The following is a 21,930-nucleotide window of genomic DNA, read 5'->3' on the forward strand; positions in this document are numbered from 1 at the left end:
CATCAAGAGATTGACATCCTCTGACTTTTATTTCAATGGCTGCCATGTTTTAGATAGACTCAAAGGGGTGTTGGGCATGGGTGAAGCAGAGACACCACTTAGGAGGGATTGCAATAATCCAGGCAAGAAATGATGGTAGCTTCCAGCAGATAGCAGTGGATGTTGGAAGTAGACCTATTCTGGAAATCTTTTGACAGTAAAGCCAGCACATTTTGATGATGGATTGAATGAGGGATATGAAAGAAACAGAGGTAGAGAATTGATTTCCAAGGTTCTAGCCTAAGCAACTTGAAGGATGGAGTTATATTCAGTGAGGTGGGAAAGCCTGCGGGTAGGGCTGTTTAAGTGGGGAAGATCAAGAATATGGGGGCTGCCCATTGGACCTCCATATAGAAACATCCAATAGTCAGACTCATGAATCTGGGGTTCTGGGGAGATGTTGGGGCTGCAAATGTAAGCATGGGAGCCATCAATGTATAAGTGGTATTCAAAACCATGAGACTAAATGAGGTCACCAGGAAGTGAACGTAGATCAAGAAGAGTCCCAAGCACTGCACACCCAGGCCATGTGTAGGTTTATTCTTAGAGCATAAAAATCATCACAAAGGATATATAACAAATTTTACACTGCTGGTATCTGGATCATTGGGGATTTTTATTTTATTTTATGTACTTCAGTATTGTTTTCCTTTTTATGATTATTTTATGATTCAGAGTTTTGGAGGAAGTAGCTTGAAAATCAGAGGTCTGAAAGTTTCTTCTATTTTGTAAAAGTCTGACGATAAGACAGTATGATGCATGACTGATTTAATCCTAGAAATAATCACTCAGCTAAGAAAAAAATGCAACATATATTGAGAAAGTAGTGAATAATATTTAAGTGTATGGAATATTAATGAATCAAATATAAATATGTATTAGGTTATAATACATGTAAAGTAAAATATTAATATCTTTAATCCAATTTATTAGACGTTATTTGGAATGTGCCTACTATTTCATCCTTCTCTAAGATGATAATTTAGTTGGAACATACAGCTGGATTTATAAAGAGGAAAACTGTTAGGATTCTTGGTCTAGTTAAAGATGCTTGACTTCTAGGATTATTTTGTTCAGTACTATGGCCACTCAGCACGACTGTCTACTGACACTTGAAATGTGACTAGTTCAAATTGCGATGTTTTATAAGTGTAAAATGGGCACTGGATTTTGAAAACTTAGCACAAAGAAAAGAATGTTAAATATCTGATTTAGGAGTTCCCATTCTGGCACAGCAGGTTAAGAATCCAACTAGTATCCATAAGGATGAGGGTTTAATCCCTGGCCTCACTCAGTGGGTTAAGGGTCTGGCATTGCCATGAGCTGTGGTAAAGGTCGCAGATGCGGCTAGCATCCCACTTTGCTGTGGCTGTGGTGTAGGCTGGCAGCTGCAGCTCCAGTTAGACCCCTAGCCTCGGATCTTCCATATACCACAGGTGCAGCCCTAAAAAGACAAAAAAAAAAATCTGATTTATAAGTTTTTATATAGTTTACATGTTGAAATTATATTTTGGATATGTTGAGTTTAATAAAAACATTAAATTTAATTTCACATCCTTCTTTTACTTTTTTAATGTAACTATTAGAAAACTAAAAGTTATGTATAAAACTGACATGTTTCTGTTGGGCACTACCAGGCTAGAAGTGGGGTTTTAGTATGGCCTATAGGCTAAGACTGTTTTTTTACATTTATAAATGATTTTAAAAAGTCAAGGAGTTCCCTGGTGGCTCAGGAGGTTAGGGGTCCAGCATACTGTCACTGCTGTGGCTTAGGTTTGATCCCTGGCGCTAGGATCCCCAGCGATCGATCCCTGCATGCCATGGGCATGGCCCCCACAATAAATATATAAATAAAAAGTTGCAAAAAGAATATTTTTTGATAAGTGAAAATTATATAAAATCCCAAATTTCAGCCTCCCGTGTTTCTTGTCAGTAGACTTGCCTTGCAAAAAATTGTATTCAGTTAATATTAGTACATTTTGAATTTTGTCAACACAAAAATTGTGGCAATCAGTTCTCTCTCTCTCTTGCTGTATAAGTACCTACGTAATAAGGGGTTTTTTTGTTGTTGTTTGGCCCACAGAGCAGTCACTATCTGGCCTTTTGCAGAAAGCTTGCTGCCCTTGGTCTGGAGGATCAGGGTGGAGTTCAGGCTTTTCCCCCCTTAGTGCTGTATGTCCTCCTCCTCAGGTCCCTAACACCCGGATCCTTAGGTCATTTGCAACTGAGGATATAACTCCAATTTCAGGCCTTACTTGAATCCAGTGAGAAATTTCAGTGTCAGGGCTTCATAAACGATAAAGTTTTCTATAAAGGTAGCTCATTTTTTGAAGGGCTTTAACCTCAGTACTAAAATAAGGGGAAGGATTGATTCAGGTTTCTGTTGTCCTGACCTAGGGGAGTTAATATGCACATGCCTTTAACGAGATATGCTAAATGTGTATATAGCACCGTTACTAATAGCCCTTTCCTGTGCTCTTTTCTTAAAGTTGAACGAAGAAGAAGATTTAACATAAATGACCGCATTAAGGAACTAGGTACTTTGATTCCCAAGTCAAATGATCCGTGAGTACAATTGCGTGTTAATCCGCGTCGTATATTTTTTCATACCTTAATGTTTTCTCATACGTTGCAAAAAGCATTCAGTTATAAAAACTAAAGCAAAGTCCCCCCTCTCCCTTTGCACCTTTCCTTTGGTTAGTCTTATCAAACTGAAATTTAGAGAGAAATACACTGACTTGTTCAATGTGCCTGGGCTGTGGGATGGAAATCCTGTGAAATCAGATTGTTATGATCATTATACAACTATAGATGTGATAAATTCATTTGAGTAATAAAAAAAAATTAAAAAATAAAAAAAATTTAAAAATTAGACATGAGCTGTTCAGCTTTGTTTGTTGTTTGTTTGGTTTTTGTTTTTTGGCTGCATCCATGGCATATACAAGTTCCCAGGCCAGCGATCGAACCTCAGAGACGATGCTGTATCCTTACCCTGCTGTGCCACAACAGGAACTCCCTGATATTCTTTGGATGCCAGGAGGTGGCTTCCTGAAAATCCTTGGCAAATAAACACTGAACCACTGAAAAAATTATATTTTATCAGTTCAGGCAGGAAGGAGATTTCAGTAGCTGATAAAACAAGATTTGTTAGCTAGTTATTTGCCCTTAAACTCATATAGTATCTGTAAGCACTGAGAGCTGATACTGGACAAGTTGAACAATATTCAACAGACAAAAGGTCAATTTTTTTTCCCTCCTAAAAACTTACATGTGCTTTTTTGTTTTACCACTTGAGGGGAAAAAAAAAGTAATTTTTAATCCTCTTCTAAGTATAGTTCAGCTCATGGGGATTTCAGCTCTCAGTCTCTCCTGCCGCTCTTTCAGAGATAACAGTTGTAAAGATAATTTTCCTAACCAGCCACGTCAGCAAATAGGACAACAAACACACAATTTTTATCCATTAGAAATTGGCCCATTTGAAGTAAAGGGCTGGTGGATGTATACATTTTAATGGCTCCCACAGGCATTCGATGAAATTAGCCTTCGAATATGACCTTTTAGCTACCTAATAAAATGTAAAGATGAAATCAGGCATTATTCATGCAAGGCTTATTAAACTTGCTGTTCACATTATTGTCAGGGAATTTGTGACAAAATAAAATAAAACCATTGACCATTCTAAGGTGGTTTATGGTGAATGTTCAAGCGGTTTCCGTCCCCAACAGTTTGCTTTCCCAGGTTTCAAGGAAAGCCGTTTTGAAACCCCACACACTCCAATTCTCAGTTCTGCAGCACAAATTCATCCTAGGAAGGGGCTGTGACCTTCATTTCCTCTAGTCAGTCTTGCATGTTGAATTCCCATTTTCCTGTTCTTTATCAGCTTTCACTTTTTAGCATATCCTTTTAAGCTGTAGCATGTGGATCTCTTTAGCAACATATTATGAAATTACAGGGCTGCAGTGAAAGACTCTATTTGCATATCTTCTTTCTCTATTGTACTAGAATACTTCTGTGTTTATAATCTGAACTGATAACGATCTTTAATCTTAGGCATTGTTTTAAGATAAAATGGACTAGCATCTGTTATGGGGATTTCCCTATACCAGGTTTCTGGGACAGACTTTGGGGCTGCTATAGAGACATAGCCTAGCTGATCACAGTCTGGGCCCCGTACCCTCTGCTGCCCTAGAACAGATCTGCTTTTAGTGATTTATATATTGGGGATTTGTTCACACTTTTGTGTGAAAAAAAAAAGGGTCACTCTCTTTGCAAAAAAAAAAAAAAAAGAAGTTTGAAAACCCCAAAGCATAATTGATTAATTGAGCCTCACAAAGTAGTACAACCCAAGATAGTTGGCTGGAACAGTTGCTTCTTAAAAACTGAGTGGCTGCTTGCCTTGTTTCAGTACTGGTTTTTTTTACCTCATGAGCCTAGTCAAGGCATCTTTCATTATAGTTTTATTTCTTTGTGGCTGCTTTCTTCTTAGCCCTGAATGTTAAGTAAGCCAGCTTTCTGCTCACTCTGAATATCTCAGGACACCTCCCTGGGTTGCCATCTTTGGTGCTCAGACCCCAGGGATCAACCCTTGGGAATTCTCTGGGGGCTGTAACTCAGCCTCTCAGGGGAGTGCTTCTGTTTTGTTCTTCATCTAACGCATGTGAGGATCAATTACTTGGTGACTTGTTTTAATGGCCCTCCATTCACACGTCCCAGCTGATACTTCCATTCTGCTTTTACCAGCTATAGATTATTGGGGTAGCAGGTTTTCCGTAAGTTAAATTGCTTTTGTTTTCACCACTGTCATTATCATAAGCATTGCCCTATAAATGAGCTCAGATTAATTTAAAGCTCTAACAGAAATATTACTTTGTTAGTTATGCTTTTATTTTTACTTACTCTTCTGGAGTGCTCTAAAATTTTCAACTCACTTTTACCTACATTTTAGTGGCATTATTAATGTTATGATATATGAAAACATTAGAGTTATGTGATTAAAAACTGAAAGGCACCACACTCAGGCTGCTTAGGTTTGAATTCCACAACAGTCCCCTATTGGATGCCTACCTTGGAGAAGATATTTGAATTTTCATATTTTATTTTCCTCATCTATTAAGAAAAGAGGTGGGTGGGAATCAGAATATTCCTACCTAGTCTAGTCATTTTGAGGACTCAATCACATATGAGGAAGAGTGGTTTAGGGCATGAAGTCTGGAGCCAGATTCCCCAGACTTCCTGGCCCTACCATTTCCTAGCAGTGTGACTCTGGGCAAATTACTTAACCTCTCTGTGCCTTTGTTTTCCAGTCTTTAAAATGGAGGTAATATCAGTGCCTGTTGATCGAGATTGTTATGATTAAATGAGCTGTCATATGCTTAAAAAAGTACCTGTTATGTGGTAAATGCTGTTTGAGCCCTTTTAGCAAAGTGCCTGCTCCATTGTTTGAACTGCATTTAAACTTTTTCCAGGGTATTCATATAACCTACCTCCTTTGATTCTAACAACGTAGCTATGAGGCTTCTCATACAAGTGTGGTATCACCATTTTATAGATAAAGATTCGGAGACCAAGAGTGAGGTTGATAACTTGCCCATGAATATTCATGATAAAATCCAAGGATGCTGCTTTGTTTTATCATAGCTTATTCTGTCTGAGTTAACTTTTGTAGTCCTAGAAACTTATAACTGTTTAATACAGTATTTGAGAATATTGGCTTTGTCATGAGTAGACCTAAATTTAAGTCCTGACTTCATCTTCATGTAGCTCTGGGACTGTGGGCAAGTTGAATAATGTCTGAGTCACCACTTGCCCAGTGGCCCTCCCTCTCAAGGTGCTCGTCCAGATGCAGTAACAGAACATTGAAGAAGTGGGCAGACAGTGTCCAGCGTGTGGCCAGCACTCAATGAATGATAGCGATTCTCGGCTTAGAATTGAGAATGGGCTGTAGTCTTTGCCATCTTTAGAAACCGAATGCTCTGACTATTGAATGCTCCATATTCCTGGATCTTCGCGTCCTAAAAAAAAGTCTGTTTCCTTCCATTTTCATCACAGAGACATGCGCTGGAACAAGGGAACCATTTTAAAAGCCTCCGTGGATTATATCCGAAAGTTGCAACGGGAACAGCAACGCGCAAAAGAGCTTGAAAACAGACAGAAGAAGCTGGAGCACGCCAATCGGCATTTGTTACTCAGAATACAGGTACGTGGTGTGTGCTGGGTGAAGGTGACGACATGTTACTGCCTTGAAGATGGGAGAAGAACCAGTATAATGAGCCATGAGGGAGTTGACTTATGTGATCCTGACGCAGACTCTACTCATTATTCAGGGGTTCCACTTTGTGATTTCACCTCCTCCTAAAAGTGTATTTGAAACCGCCAAGTCAGCACTGGTGACACTCTCATGCTTATTTGCAGGAATGTGCAGAGCAGCAAATTTGACTTGGTCAGTGTGTTTGTTCACAGTTAAGGTTGGACAAGGCTCATACTGTAAACAAGTGTCCTCTTTGCTGTCTATTTGGTGCCATGTTTTTTTGACATTTTTGTGTTGCTTTGGGGTGATGCACTGTTTAGAATGGCCTCTAAGTACAGCCCTGAAACACTGTCTTGTATTTCTAAGCACAAAGAGGCTCTGATGTGCCTCACGGAAATAAGTTCTCTTCAAGCATGAGTTATGGTCATTTTGGTCCTGAGCTCAGTGTTAATGAATCAACGATGTGTACTAAATTAAGTGTCTTTAAACAGAACACACGTAAAAGAAAGTTCCATGCTGATTAATTGGTGAAATAATGTGACCAGGTGTTCCCAGGAACCTACATCATCCTCTCTTTCCTCCAGGAGCAGTGGTTCCATATCATGAATTCAGTGTTTGGATCAGCTCTGTGACACTTAACTGTTTTTGGCCATTCATGCTTTATGTAAAATACCATAGACTGGGTGGCTTGCATAACAAACTTTATTTTTCATAGTTCTGGAGGCTGGGAAATCTATGATCAAGGTGCTGGCAGATTCATTGTGTGATGGGAGGCTTCTTAGTTTATACATAGCTGTCTACTGGCTATAACTGCACATGGCTGAAAGGGTGCGGGATCTCTCTGGGATCTCTTCTATAAGGGCACAAGTCTCATTCATAAGGGCCCCACTCTTACGACCTAATCACCTCCCAAAGCGCTACCTCCAGATACTATAACATTGGAAATTAGGTTTCAGCATATCACTTTTGGGTGTCACAGACATTCAGTCCATAGCCATAACTATTGCAGATAATGAGAACTGACAGTAGTTGTTAAATATATAGATGTCTTAGTATTGATAGGATGTATTCCATGGTCAAATCTCATGTTTATAAGGAACCTGGGGACACTCAGAAGATCTTATCATCAAGATATGCGTTTTTAAATACATTACAGGTAATAAAGTTATACCATATGTATCTTTAACTTACATACTCTTAGAGGGATAAATACTAATTTTTATAATACTTGGAGTTCATCTGAGTGTATGTACCCATGTCAGCATCAGATAGGAGCTTCCTCTCATATCAGCTCCTGGTGCTTCTCTTAGTTACTTGGCCTTTCATGATGAGTGTAAAGATGCAACTTCCTCTGAAACTGTCTTGGAGAAAGAAAAACTGACCCTTTGCTGATAACTGAAGGAGTTGGTGGGGCCATTTTAATATACTTGGTGACTTTGAATGCAACCAACCAGTAAGGGTCAATAAAATCGCACCTTCTTCTTGAGTACCACATTTTGCCACAGAGCAGTGGTGGTTTTATCGGTTACCAGTGCAACTGTTTATAGAATAGCAGTGTAGAGTGTGGCACTTTAGAAACCATCCAAGGTATTATTCCTTGACGTTGAACTTATTTGAGAAATGTGCTTGGAATAGTGATCTTCAGTCTTTTTAATGCCCCACAACACTGTCAACATTTCTAGATGCCACATCTCTTGTTTCACTGCAGTGATCTTGAGCCATTGATCGAAGAGGCAGAAGGTGGTTCTCCTCTAAGACATGCATTTTAGAATCTTGGTTGTGAAACAGAGGCTATCAGTTATGGAAAATCCTCCCTCCCCCTCTTGCTTTCTCTTCCTTCCTTCTTCTCTCCCTCCCCTCTTCTTCTTTCTTGTTTGCTTGTTTGCTTCCTTGCTTTCTTGCTGTTCCTGCTTGTCTTATGTTCCATCTCTTCAGTAAGAACCATAGGTCTTTAGTCTCTTGCACTTGGTGTGTTTGTCTGTCTATCTATCCATCCCCATTTATAAAAGCAATTTTTAGTAATATGTTATTTCCTTTTACAAATAGTAAAATATAATAACTGTTTTGAAACACAGGCTAGGTTTTAAGTTTACAAACATATTTATTCCTGTGAAATACAAGTATACAAAACACGCATTGGAAATTACAGAATGGGGCTGCCTTGGGTTTCCTGCAGTAACAGTTAAGGAGCCTTTAGAATGTTTCCATATCACAGATGACATTATTAATTAGGAAAGCTCTGCCATGCAGTGAGCCTGAGTGCTCTAGGTGAGATTTATCATGTTATTTAGCAGTCTAAATAATGCTTTAATCAGCTGATAAACATTTTTAATTAAACAACAAAAGATTGGAGTCAGATATGTGCCTCATACTCCAACATTTGTTTTTAAGACACACTCCACGTGTGGGGATGCTGTTCTTATTATGTGGGTGTAGATTTACAGTAGTGCATGTTTTCACCATGGGCCTGAGGGGTTCCTTTCATTTTCACTCTAAGTGATGCATGCAGAAATGTTCACAGAAGGAAGAGCATGAAGCCTTAATATAATCAGAAGTGTAATTTTACTAAGCCGCCCAGGGCTTTAAAATGATGCCCGAGGAAACTGGTGTGTCCAGAGATTGTGAAGGAACATGCAGATCTGTGTATGACATCTCAGGCGCCTGTCTCTCACTGGCACGGCAGCTAAAGGAAGGCCTTGCAGATCAAACAGCTTTTAATTCAGGCTAAACATGACTTTTCAGAAGCATGTGTTTCTAGGCTTGTGGGAGAGGTTGAGAGGTTGTATCCTACTACAGAATACTTTCTCCTCTCTCACAAAGCAAGGTGACTTGCTTCCACTGTATATTTTGTTCTTTTTATTGCAGCACAAACAGAAAGATGGCATTGGCGAGTAGAAGCTAAATGCTTTTGGGATCAATTGGGGTCTTTCCGGTTCATTCTCTGGTGTGTCTGGGGATAATTGAAAAGGGAAAAGGGAAACAGCTTGTTGGGAAGGTGTTTGGTTTTTTTATTTAATTAAATTTTATTCATTCATTCATTTTGCTTTGTAGGGCCGAACCTGCAGCAAATGGAAGTACCCAAGCTAGAAGGTTGAATCAGAGCTACAGTTGCCAGCCACAGCCACAGCAACACAGGATCCAAGATGCATCTGCAACCTATACCACAGCTCAATGACAGATCCTTAGCTCACTAAGCCAGGCCAGGAATCAAACCTGCATCATCATGGGTACTAGTCGGGCTCACTACGGCTGAACCGCAACAGAAACTTCCCTTTTATTTCATTTTTTATCAAAGTATAGGTTTTTTGTTTTGTTTTGTTTTCAGGGCTGAATCTAAGGCATGTGGAAGTTGCCAGGCTAGGGGTCAAATTGGAGCTATAGCTTCCAACCATGCCAGATCCAAGCAGTATCTTTGACCTACACCACAGCTCACAGCAACACTTAATCCTTAACCCACTGAGTGGGGCCAGGGATCGAACCGGTGTGTTCATGGATACTAGTCGGGCTTGTTACCACTGAGCCACAATGGGAACTCCAAAATAGAGTTGATTTTTAACGTGTCTATTTGTGCTTTACAGCAAAGTGACCCAGTCATACATTTCTATACAAGGAAGGTTGTTGAAATGAGGAACTGGGGTGCATCTCTGACTCTCGGGATGTGAATTAGGCACCAAGGGCCACCATTACAAATGCCACAGGCTAGACACTTTACACAACAGAGATTTACTTTCTCACAGTTCTGGATGCTAGCAGTCCAAGATCAAGGTGTGGGCAGGGTTGGTTTTTCTGCAGCTCTGTCCTCTGCCACATTTTCCCTGTGTTTTCTCATCCCCATGGTTTCTCCACCATGTGTCTCTGTTTCCTCATCTCTTAGGAGGACATCACTTCTCATGGATGTTGGATGAAGGCCCCCTACTGGCAATCTCATTTTAACTTAACTACCTCTTTAAAGACACTGTCTCCATCTACAGGCCCATTCTGAGATCCTGGAGGTTAGGATTGCGACCTGTGGTTTTAGTCACAGTTCCATCCATGATAGGAAGGACGTGAAGAATGTGTAGGAAGAGATGGTTCATCTTCCACATGGGGACTTTCTTGATGAGTTCAGTCAGCGGCCATTACCTTGATGGCTTACAGGATACTTCTCAAACTTCAGTTCCTTGTATGGCACTCTCATTACTTTCACCCTTACTCCCCAAACTTTATTTGTTCCTGGTGCCCTTAGTATCTTAGGAACTTTTTCACTGCACCTTAGACCAAAAATAAAAAAATATCTACCTTTTTCTTATCAGGTCCTAACAACTTAGTAGCTATTTGAAAGAATAAAACAAAAACATTGAAAGGAAAATTGCATTTTTATTTTATTTTGAAATAACCGTGTCATGCACTAATGAGATGTGTGTGCCCACTGGGCACTGCACACTTTCTGTAACCTTGGGATCAGATTGGACACTGTCGCCCTTGTTTCTCATTCCACATTGATTTCCAGGCAGTGATTATTTTTGGGTTTGGGGTTTTGTTTTTGTTTTTGTTTTTTTGGTCACAGCAGCTACCTGAGACCTGGCTTTCTGTTGATATGATGTGATGGAAAGGAGTACAGCACAGTCTAATCCTGAAACTAAAACTGTTCTTGAGTTTGATTATTCTTACAGTAGGGTGCGTTCCCCTTACGGTTTTAAAATATCCCCAGTGTCCTGGGAATTTGTTGTCGTATCTCTGGCTATCTCTGCAGTTTAGACTGTGGAATTATATTCTCTCTTGAATAATTCCTTTTAGTCAGCTCATGTTTTGAGATTCTATTTCTGTATCTTTTAACTTATCCTCATTGTGAACATGAACATCTGTGAGAGATTATCTCTGTATTTAATATATAATCAAATCTGTATACCAGCTGAAAATCATTGCATGTTTTCCCAGTGATACTTTTAAGTACTTTGATATGGCATTTACTAGTTTGAAAGAGCAAACATTTTTATTTTTTTAATTTTTAAAAATATTTTTGTGTTTTTGACCATGCCCATGGCATGTTAAAATTCCTTGTCCAGGATTGAAACCGTGCCATAACGGTGACACCACCAGTTCCTTAACCTGCTGAGCTACCAGGGAACTCTCCAAAATTTTTTTAACAGTTTGTTATTTTCCAAGTGTATGTCTTTTTAAAAATACTTTAACTTTTAAAGCAGTTTCAGGTTTGGAGTTCCCTTTGTGGCTTAGCAGTTAACAAACCCGACTAGCATCCGTGAGGACTCGGGTTTGATCCCTGGCCTCATTCAGTGGGTTAAGGATCTGGTGTTGCCGTGAGCTGTGGTGTAGGTCACAGGGGCATCTTGGATCTGACGTTGCTGTGGCTCTGGTATAAGTCAGTGGCTAAAGCTCCGATTGGACCCCTAGCCTGGGAACCTCCATATGCTACGGATGCAGCCCTAAAAAGACAAAAAAAAAAAAAAAAAAATTCATGTTCAAAGCAAAATTGAGCTGAAGGTGTGGAGAGTTCTCATATACCTTCTGCTCCCACATGTATATAGCCTTCCCTGATATTAATATCCCCCACCAGAGGGGTTGCATTTTAACAAGAGATGAACCTCCATTGACACTGCTTTCTCACTCAAAGTCCCTACTTGACATTAGGACTCCCTGTTGGCGTTGTGCATCCTTTGAGTATGGGAATGCATTAGGACATGTGACCATCTTTATCTTTATGGTATCCGTACAATAGTGTCACTCTCCTCAAATCCTCCATGCACCACCTCTTTTTTTTTTTCGTTTTTATTTTTTTTAAATGTTTTAAACATTTTTTTCATTTTTAAAAGTTTCATTGATGTATAGTTGATTTACATGATTGGGATCATTTCTGCTCTACGACAAAGTGATTCAGTTATCCATGTACATACATCCATTCTCTTTCAGGTTCTTTTCCCCGTGGATGATCACAGAATATGGGGTAGAGTTCCCTGTGCTACATACAGCAGGTCCCCACTGGCCAGTCATTCCATATCCCTCAGTGTGCACATACCAGTTCCAACATGTACCACCTCTTTAAGTGTCGGATTTTTCTTCTGCTTTTAGGAACTTGAAATGCAGGCTCGAGCTCATGGACTTTCCCTCATCCCATCCACGGGTCTCTGCTCTCCAGATTTGGTGAATCGGATCATCAAGCAGGAACCTACCCTGGAGAACTGCAGCCAAGACCTCCTCCAGCATCACGCAGACCTGACATGTACAACCACCCTGGATCTCACAGATGGCACCATCACCTTCAACAACAACCTCGGAACCGGGTCTGAGGGCAACCCAGCCTATAGCGTCCCCACGAAAATGGGATCCAAACTGGAAGACATCCTCATGGATGATACTCTTTCTCCTGTTGGCATAACTGACCCACTTCTTTCTTCGGTGTCCCCCGGAGCATCCAAAACCAGCAGCCGAAGGAGCAGTATGAGCATGGAAGAAACCGAGCATGCTTGCTAGCAAATTCTCCCTGCTCTGCATTCTCACAAACTGCTTCCTTTCTTGATTAGCAGATTTAATAATTTACCTGAAGGGGTTTTCTTGATCATTTTCCTTTAATATGAAAAAAATTTTTTTTCATGCTTTATCAATAGCCCAGGATATATTTTATTTTTAGAATTTTGTGAAACAGACTTGTATATTCTATTTTACAACTACAAATGCCTCCAAAGTATTGTACAGTCTTGTACAGTATCTGTGACCTGAATTCACCCCAGACTTTGGCTTTCAGAGCAAGAGGATTTTTGCATCTGAGAAATTTCTGTCCATTTTTATTCAGGGTAAATTTGGTTTGCGATTTGTATGCCTGTGACTTCCTTGGAAATTAAATGTAAAATTTAATTGAAAGAATGTAAAGCAACCAAAAAAAAAAAAAAAGAGAGAGAGAGAGAGAGAGAAGGGGGATGGGGAAGAAAAGAAGAAAAAGAAATCCATACTAACTCTTTTCCGTTTTGTAAATGTATTGATTCAGGGGTACTGCCTTAAAGATACAGTACCCTTTTAGCATCATTTAGTCTTTATACTGCAAACTATTTAAAGAAATAGTATATTCCATAAAAGAAAAAAAAATGCAACCATTTTCATGTGGATTGTCTGGTTAGAAGACATAACTGATACCTTAGGTGCAGCTGCAATGGAAGGGAGATTTAGACCAAGGCTCTGAAACATGGGGTCACATCTTGCTCTTGTTCACTCTGTGCTCTGTTACAATTTTCCTCATCAATGAGTATGATTCAGTTTTTCATAAGATATATTTTATTTCGAAGGGGAAATTCATGTCCTTTCAAAGTAAAATGTTGAGGAGCACTGAAAGTTTTCCTTTTTTTTTCTCTTTGATTTCGCTTTTGATAAGAAAACCAAACTGGGCACATTTCTAATTGGCTTTACTATTTTTATTTTTAAATTATGTTGTAATGTTCATTTGATTTGTACAGATTCTTTATTATCATCGTTCTTTTCAATATGTTTGTATTAATTTGTAAGAATATGCATCTTTAAATGGCAAGTTTTCAATATTTTTACAACTCACTGGTGGTTTTCCGCATTCTTTGTACACACATGAAAGAAAACTTTTATGCAAGGTCTTGCGTTTAAAGAGAGCTTTGTGAATATTTTGTATATTTCAATCTCACGCAGAACCGTTTTTCCACACATTTAAGGTGTAGTCTTAATAGGTTAAAACCGGCTTTCTAGAGAGACAACTTACATATTTATTTTTTAGTGATATAAAACTAGCAATATTCTTGGAGACTGATAACCATAGCGTTAATATGCCTGTTATGGTCATTTCAATTGGGGTTTATTTCAGCAAACCTGCTGAATTTTTTTTTTTAAAGAGAGAAATACTGTATTGGCAAATTACTGTTACTTGATAACAATGTTTTAACAAGCAGCAATGTTGTAAAGTTAGTTTCAGTGCATTATCTACTTGTATAGTCCTATGCAATAACAGTAGTGTTACATATATTCTATTCAGGCCTAGATGTTTTATACAGATGACATATAGTGTTAAGAGGCAGGCCGTTGAATGGAATTTCTCAGTGGCAGCCTACAGTTGAATAGCAAGCAGCGTAAAGCATATCCATTCAGAATGAAGTGCCTTAAATATAGCAGTAGTCTTTAGCACTGACTGAACTGTAATGTAGGAGAAAGTTTCAAGATGGTATCTATAATCAAGAGGAACATGTAGCATGGTGCCTACGTAGACATTATAAGAGCTTCCAATTTTCCTTCAGATATTTTTAATATGAAATATATTTTAGTGACAGAGTGCCAACTTCTTTCATCAGGAAACTTTATTCAGGAGGGTTTTTTTCTTTCTTTTTTGTTAAGAAAAACAGTTTAAATGTCAAATGTGAATTGGAGATGGGTGTTGGAGGGCTCAGAGAGAAGGAGTGATTGTCAGATGTATGAACGGATGGCATACGTGGAAATAATCAACTGCATAGTTCCCATGGACATTGCGCAATGAGAATTCCTGGAAACATTGATGATGCTATCAGTTTTATAGCTTTATGACTCAAGGGGGTAGGGAAAATTAGTTCCCATTCTTTCAACCCCCTTAATTGTATAACTCTTTTCCTAGAATAGTGATGCGAATCTGCATGAACAGCTAATTGTACCATAGTGTTCATTGATACAATCATAGCATTGTCTGTTTTTCTCTTCATATTTATATGGGGGGAGGGGAGCCAGGCACAGAAGTCGAAGATTGCGATGGTCTGATACTAGTTTTCTATAGCTGATTTTGAGAGGTCTTAAGCAACAGAGCAAGGTTGACTCACCTATGGCCCAGGGAATTTGGCTGGGTTAAGCCACCCTTTAGAAGGCCTTGTTGAAAGAAAGCATGGCATCTTGTACCACTTGCCCGGACTCTCGCAACTCCTGAGCTCAACATCGCCTGCTTCCCTATCCCCTTCTTCTTGAGAGACAATTTCTGGGAGGAGACAAGTGAGCAAGCTCAGGAGAATGCTGCAACCTCGGGAGTGGTTTTATTTATTTCTTTTTTGCCAAATAGAGTGTGGATGTGTTCTAGGGACTAGCTAAGCCAAAAGGCGGTGGTTTGGGCTCACTGTATGTGACAAGGAAAATGGTCCACACCACTCCCCCCACCCCTGGGTGCGGAATTGTGACTCAGGGTTGGGCCTCCACATGGAGTGACCAAAATGCCAAACTTGTCCACCCGCCTCTGGGTAAGGCAATGGAAATACCAAACCTTCTGACTTTGCCAAAAACCATGCAACCAACCTGGTCATACATAGGATGACAAAATTCTTTCTGGTTGTTTTAAAAATAATAAAGCAATAAGAACAAATAAGATACATAGGAAATTAAAAGATGTAAAATAAAGCACAAAGGAATGCACTTATTAATTTTTTTAAAAGATGCACTGGGAAAAAGATGTTGATAACAGTATATAAAAAAAAACCCCTGTTTCTTGAAAAAAAAAAATGACAAATGACTGTCTCTTGCGGACGCTTGGTACTGTAATGTTAATACTAGTCACCTGCTGTTGGATGCAGCAATAATTTCTGTGTGGTCCATAGCACTGTATATTATGGATCGATATTAATGTATCCAATGAAATAATTGAACTGTTGTTCTTGATAGCCTCATTAAAGCATTTGGTTTTTCACATGGTGGTGGCCAGTTGTGTTTAGTTAATCCCATTTTTGAATATTATTTGCCTTATCAAAAAAAAGTAGCTCACATTTTCTTCTGATTTAATGAATAACAAGTTGCATAAAAAATTTTGAATGCCAGTAAGTACTTTGTTTTGTTTTACATGTCACTCTAAGATGTTACTTTTTGGTTTTAAACATTTTTGACTACTTTATGACCTGCATTCAGATGATCTATAATTATGCAGCTTCCCTCCCCCCTTAATTTGGAGGGTTTTAAAACTCCCAAATGCCAAGAATTCATTTTAGATATAGGAGTTTTATGTAAAAATGTTTCAGGGAGAGGTGGCTTTACAAAGAGAGAAATTGTCAGAGAAACTCTTGCATATTTACAAAAAAGGTATTAATACAAATTTGTGATAATGAAAGCTTAATATACCCAGGTTGCCAGCTCCTGGTTGTTTCGTTTCTTTTTTTTTTTTTTTTTTTTTTAATACAGTACTTAAGAATCACTTGATAGATGTTGAATTTGAATTGGGAAGTGTCAGACGAAACATGTCTTTATTCCCTAGCTAGACCTTAAACTTCTACCCTTTTAAAAAAATCTTCTGGTTTAACCTCTGGAGAAAATGAGCAAGAAACTTCCCATAATGTTTCTGATCTGATTGTCAGCTTTTTCTTAAGTTTGGTTTTTTTTTTTCCCTTGAATTGTAATATATAATAATTGAGCCATTTCTTTTACAGAGTTAGTTGAACCATTTATATTTCCCTTAGACATGTGATTGTGTGATGTCTTAAAAATCATGTAAAAGTAGGAAGATTTCCTATCTGAACAAGAGAACTTTCTGGGCAACACTGAAAGCAGGTAAGTTGAAGGTTGGGGCTTTTCACCTCAGGGGGTCTGTACCAGGACTTTAACCCAAATTTCTGACCTGTTATTAAACATTTACTTCATAATCTCTAAGCATCTTTAATTTCTGGCTCTGCCACCCTTCCACCCCCACTTGTTACCTGAACATCAGACACCTGCCTACAACTTGTGTGATTTTATTTCATGTCCACAGACTAAAAAAATATTTTTTTATTAGGTAAACCCACTTAACCAACAAATATATCCGTGAAATGACCAAGCCTGGATTTGAGCCAAATATCTTGATATTAACTCTTATCTCTGCCTGTTTCCAGCTGTGTGATTTTGAGAAACTTACTTAGCTTCTCTGTGCCTCCATTTTCTTTCTCTTCATTGGAAGTAACAGGAGCTTCCACAGCGTGGTCTTGTGAAGACTGTTCAAATTAATGTACTAGACTTTTTGCTTGGCAGCACATAGTGAACCCTCAGTAAGTAGTGCTATTTTTATTTTATCATTTTAGCCACTCTCATTATTAAAATAGAACTCCCTAGACCACCTAAAATCATCCTAGGTATCAACAGAAGCATGCACACTTTGAGAAACTCTGCATTTTAGTATACAGCTAACATTTGTGTCACTTGGCAAGGTTGCAGAAGCCACAGGCTGCTTTGGACAAGAGGACCTTGCCTTCTCTATGAGCCAGGATTAGAATATTTTAGAGAATTAATCATAAATCCAATTTATCACATTAAAAAAAAATCTTCAGTGCAAGTGACGTACAATTCAAATTATTTTAAACCTGTAACTCTTCATGTATGTCTCTGCCATGAGAATTATTATAGTATTTCCAGAAATTTTGCCTTGCTGAAGCTGAAATCTCTATTATATTCCTTAGAGAATTAAATTCTTTAGTCCTTTATGATATACACTGATGTTATGTATCTAAAGAGTGGTGTCTTCTTGACTATATCCTATCTGTTCACTTTCCTATCAATATTTAAATGTTTTTGCAGGTTTTTATTTTCAATTATACTTACATTTGATGACTTCTTTAGAACACCATCTGAGGAGTTAATCTTCATAATCCAGCCAACATAAATGAACCTTTAGAACTATCCTGTTTTTATTTTTTTGTGTATGCCAAGATTTAATGCATAGCTAAGTAGCATGAGGGAAGCTCATTTAAGAGGAGTATTGTAAAGTTAGATTTTCATTATATTTAGAGAGAGATGGTGATGATCTCTTAATTCTTTGCTGCCACGTCTGAAGCTCAATAGCAATGGTTTTCTGTCCTCACCCATACTTACATGCATCCTTAATATACAGCTTATGCTGAATATAAATAAAGAAGCTTCCATTCTGTTCCAGGTTTTCCCGGGAGGCATGTACCCACCCCACCTCACCCCCAAATACAGAGTACATTTGCCATATTAAAATTGTCAGATTTGTTTATGTATAAAATTTAGACATGGCCAATCTTATTTGCGTTCAATATTTATAGGTCTTTGGAGCCTATTACCTATACCAGATATACTGGAAAGTAATATGACTGTACGCAAATCCAAATAAATCTCAGCAACATGTCTAAATGGTAAAGGCAGTTTGCTTTGGAAAAATTTGCATTTTAAATTTCTAATTATGGAGTCAGCTGAAGTTATATCCAAATGGGTGCAATTGTCACTCAAAGTTCCTTACATATTATTCAGACAGCAAAATCTGTGTAGATAGGAGCCACTAAACTACTGTTTCCCAAACTTTGCTTTATGGAACTGGTTCCACAAGCTGTTCCAAAAGTTGATCTGGGGAAATGGGGGGGTTGGAGGTGGCGGTTGGAAGCAAAATGTTCATTTTCAGAAAGTTAACTTTGGGAAATGCTGTGTTAATCCAATTTGAGCAGGTATTCAAGGATTCTCACATTCTAAAATATGCAAATAGGCATTGAGAGTTTTTAGGACTGAGAATGGTATGTAATGTTTCCCAGTCTTTTTGACCACAGGATTGTGTGTGTGGGTATAAAAACACCTGTTAATGGTTCCAAAGAACATAGTTAGGGAAATTCTGGCGTTTTTACAAAACTTATATTGAGTTGCTAAGGATAATTCCTTCTGTGTTCCTAAAGTAGGTATGCTTACATTTGTTTATTATTCCGTAGGAAGAAAAAGTTGTCATTAAAAAATTATTATCCGTGAATATGCAAATATGCTTAGGTTTTCATTTCCAATGAAAATACAAAATTCTGGTTAAGGAAACTTGCAAAAAGTATGCTTTGGTTTTTAGTGAATATATAAATTCTGGTTATGCTCATATTCAATGTACTTTTTCTATGAGTGGTAAAAAAAGTACTTTATAATGCATGTTTCTGACTCCTTTGAATATGAACAGCCTGATGTTTGGGAAGTAGAGTAGAGATCTTGGGCACTGTACACCCAGTTATCACTATAGGTCCTGCTTCTTGGTTTTTTGGTGAAAGGAAGTTAGGAAGAATTCTATGGTGTTCAGAATTTATGTATCTTGTCAATGATTTCTTATTTATTTACTTATTGGCTGCCACCTGCCACATACCCTGCCTGAGGATTGAACCTGTGCCACAGCTGAGGTAGCACTGGATCCTTAACCCATTGCACTAGGCTGGGGATCAAACCCCAAACCTCACAGCAACCCTAGCTGCAACAAAGACAATGCCTGATCCTTAACCCATTGTGCCACAGTGGGAACTCCAGTGACTTATTTAATGCAGGAAAATCCTAACCCATGGACCAGATTAAATCTCAAAAGTTTAGTTACTAATTGGTTGTAGGCCAACTCAGAAAAGCTACCCTAATCATCATGTACCTGAAGTATATTATAGTACTTACTAGGACTTCTAGAATTAAAATACCCAGTATTACAAAGTCTGAGGGAAAACACATTAGCACATTTTTTCCACTCCCTACAAATGAGATCAGCAATTATTTCCGGTCATATGGTTCAGCTCCCACTCTGTGTGAATGGTGAACAGAGGAGTTTCCTTCCAGTGGGAAGAAGAAATGTATTGTCTTATATTGCCATAAAGTCTTAAATGGTGAATGTAACTTCCTGTGTACCTGAATTCCAGGGCTCAAACAAGCATTCTTGGTTCCCGTGGTGGTGCAACAGTAACAAAACTGACCAGTACCCATGAGGATGCCTGTTAGATCTCTGTCGTGGCTTAGTGGGTTAAGGATCCAGCATTGCCATGAACTGTGGTATAAGTCTCAAATATGGCTTGGATCCTGCATTGCTGAGGCTGTGATGCAGGCTGGCAGATGTGGCTCCAATTTGACCCCAAGCCTAGGAACTTCCATATGCTGCAGGTGCAGCCCTAAAAAGCAACCCCCTACCCCGGAAAAAAAAAAAAAAAAAAAGACTTTCTCTCTGCCTCCCTGTAGTTTCCTGGCTCTGCCCTCCTCTCTGCAGGTGAGTCTTCTCTATGCTGACTCCTTTGGCTGTTTCAAAGTCCAGTGGAAAGGCAGCATCTCTTTCCCAAGCTGCTATGGCAAAGTCCTTGAATTATTTCTGATTGTGAGCATGGCCACCATGGCCCAAAGATGGAACATGCCAATTGGCCAGGTCTGGGTCACATGGTCCACTCCTGCAGATTCCTCCAGTAGATTCACTGAGCAGCATTTCAGCTATGTGGACCAAGAGAAAGGAAGATGGTGTTCACCAGACTCCAAAGGGTGATGCTCTAAAAACTGGGAGGAGAGAACTGGAGGTAGGCAAAACAGCAGATACTCACCACTGTACATCTGGAGTGGGCAAGCTCTACTTTTTCCAGTCTCTTGCTATTCCCAGATGTATCAGTGGGGGATTTTCCTTTCCTCTGCCTTAACTATAGGATGTTAGAAAGGGAGAAAAGCAAAGTCTTAAATCCTTTTAACTGTATCTCCCTCCTCCTCATTGTTCATGGCTAGGTTTTCACAAATTAATCTCCAGTTCTCACAAGCCAGCACCCACCCTCCACTCAATAAATATTTCCATGGGCAAGGAAAATTTGCCTGAAGCTCTTGCAAATAATTCCCAAACCATGACTCTGAGAAGAAGAGAGTCAGCTAAGAAGTCAGATCACTTGATGTCCATCTATTGAGATACTCAAGAAATAAATCTCCTCTGAAATCTCCGCAGGCTTCCTTGTCCGTTCCCTCTCCCTCTAGTGATGGGTTTCTTCATTCTCAACTCCAGCCTACACAGCTGATCCATCCTGTGCTCACTGAGACGCAGAGCTCAGAAGCCCACCAGACTGGGCGGTTCCTAACCATCCTTCCCGGGCTTCATCCTGTCCTATGCTTGAATTCTCGGAGCATACTGGCTCTCACCCTAAAGCATCTATGAGAGTGTGGGGTGTGGGTGGGCATATGTGTGTGTGTTTCAATTACATGGAAAGAGGGAAACTGACCTTTTCCCTCTTCCTTACTTCTTCCTCCCTCCCTCCCTTCCTTCTCCCTTCCCTCCTTCCTTCCTTCTTCCCTCTCTCCCTTCCTCCCCACCCTCCCCTCCCCTCCCTCCCTCCCTTCTCCACTCCTTTTTTTCTTTCTTTTTGTCTCTTTGGGCTCTATCCGAAGCATATGGAGGTTCCCAGGCTAGGGGTCAGATCTGAGCTGCAGTGCTAGCCTACACCACAGCCACAGCAATACTAGATCCGAGACACATCTGCGACCTACACCTCGGCTCATGGCAATGCCGGATCCTTAACCCACTGAGAGAGGCCAGGGATGGAATCTGCATCCTCATGGATACTAGGTGGGTTCATTACTGCTGAGTCACAGCGGTAACTCCTCTCCACTCTTTTTGATGATAGACTTTCTCAAGTGTATTATTCCCTGCCTCTTGAAACAGAATATAATGAATATAATTTTACCTGTGCTTGATGGCACACGGTCATCTCTAAGACCATCACTTCATTGACTTGTGGTACAGTGCAGTCCTTGTGGGCTGCAGAGATGGAATGAAGGTTGTGGTCTTTATATTAAGAGACCTTAGAGGGTAGGCTCGTGTCCCATCTCCTTTCCTCCCAACCCCTTCAAATTTACTGCTCTGGCTCTGCTGTGGGTTTGAATGAAATTCTCATCCAGTTAAGTCATTAACAGTTAACAGAATTGTGTCTTGTATGAGGAAAATCTGCCCTGTGTGAAGATTTGGGTGTTTC

General features: G+C 39.4%; 1 protein-coding gene across 16 annotated transcripts in view; it reads left to right on the forward strand.

Moving 5' to 3' along the window:
• The window catches only part of MITF (melanocyte inducing transcription factor), a 243,903-nt gene extending 227,974 nt beyond the window's left edge, over positions 1–15,929 (forward strand). For 13 of the 16 annotated variants that reach the window (XM_021068583.2, XM_021068591.2, XM_084987174.1 and 10 more), the window contains exons 8-10: positions 2,529–2,604; positions 6,088–6,235; positions 12,353–15,929. In XM_021068583.2, coding sequence (XP_020924242.1) covers positions 2,529–2,604; positions 6,088–6,235; positions 12,353–12,754 — 626 coding nt within the window. In that variant the 3' untranslated portion in view covers positions 12,755–15,929. 16 annotated transcript variants of the gene reach the window in all.
• Positions 15,930–21,930: the final 6,001 nt, after the last annotated feature.

This window comes from Sus scrofa, chromosome 13 (assembly GCF_054392235.1).
Source record: "Sus scrofa isolate SSC_HxYL_T2T_F1_AM1 chromosome 13, Sscrofa_HxYL_maternal_Yorkshire_Landrace_v2.0, whole genome shotgun sequence".
NCBI classification, from domain to species: domain Eukaryota; kingdom Metazoa; phylum Chordata; class Mammalia; order Artiodactyla; family Suidae; genus Sus; species Sus scrofa.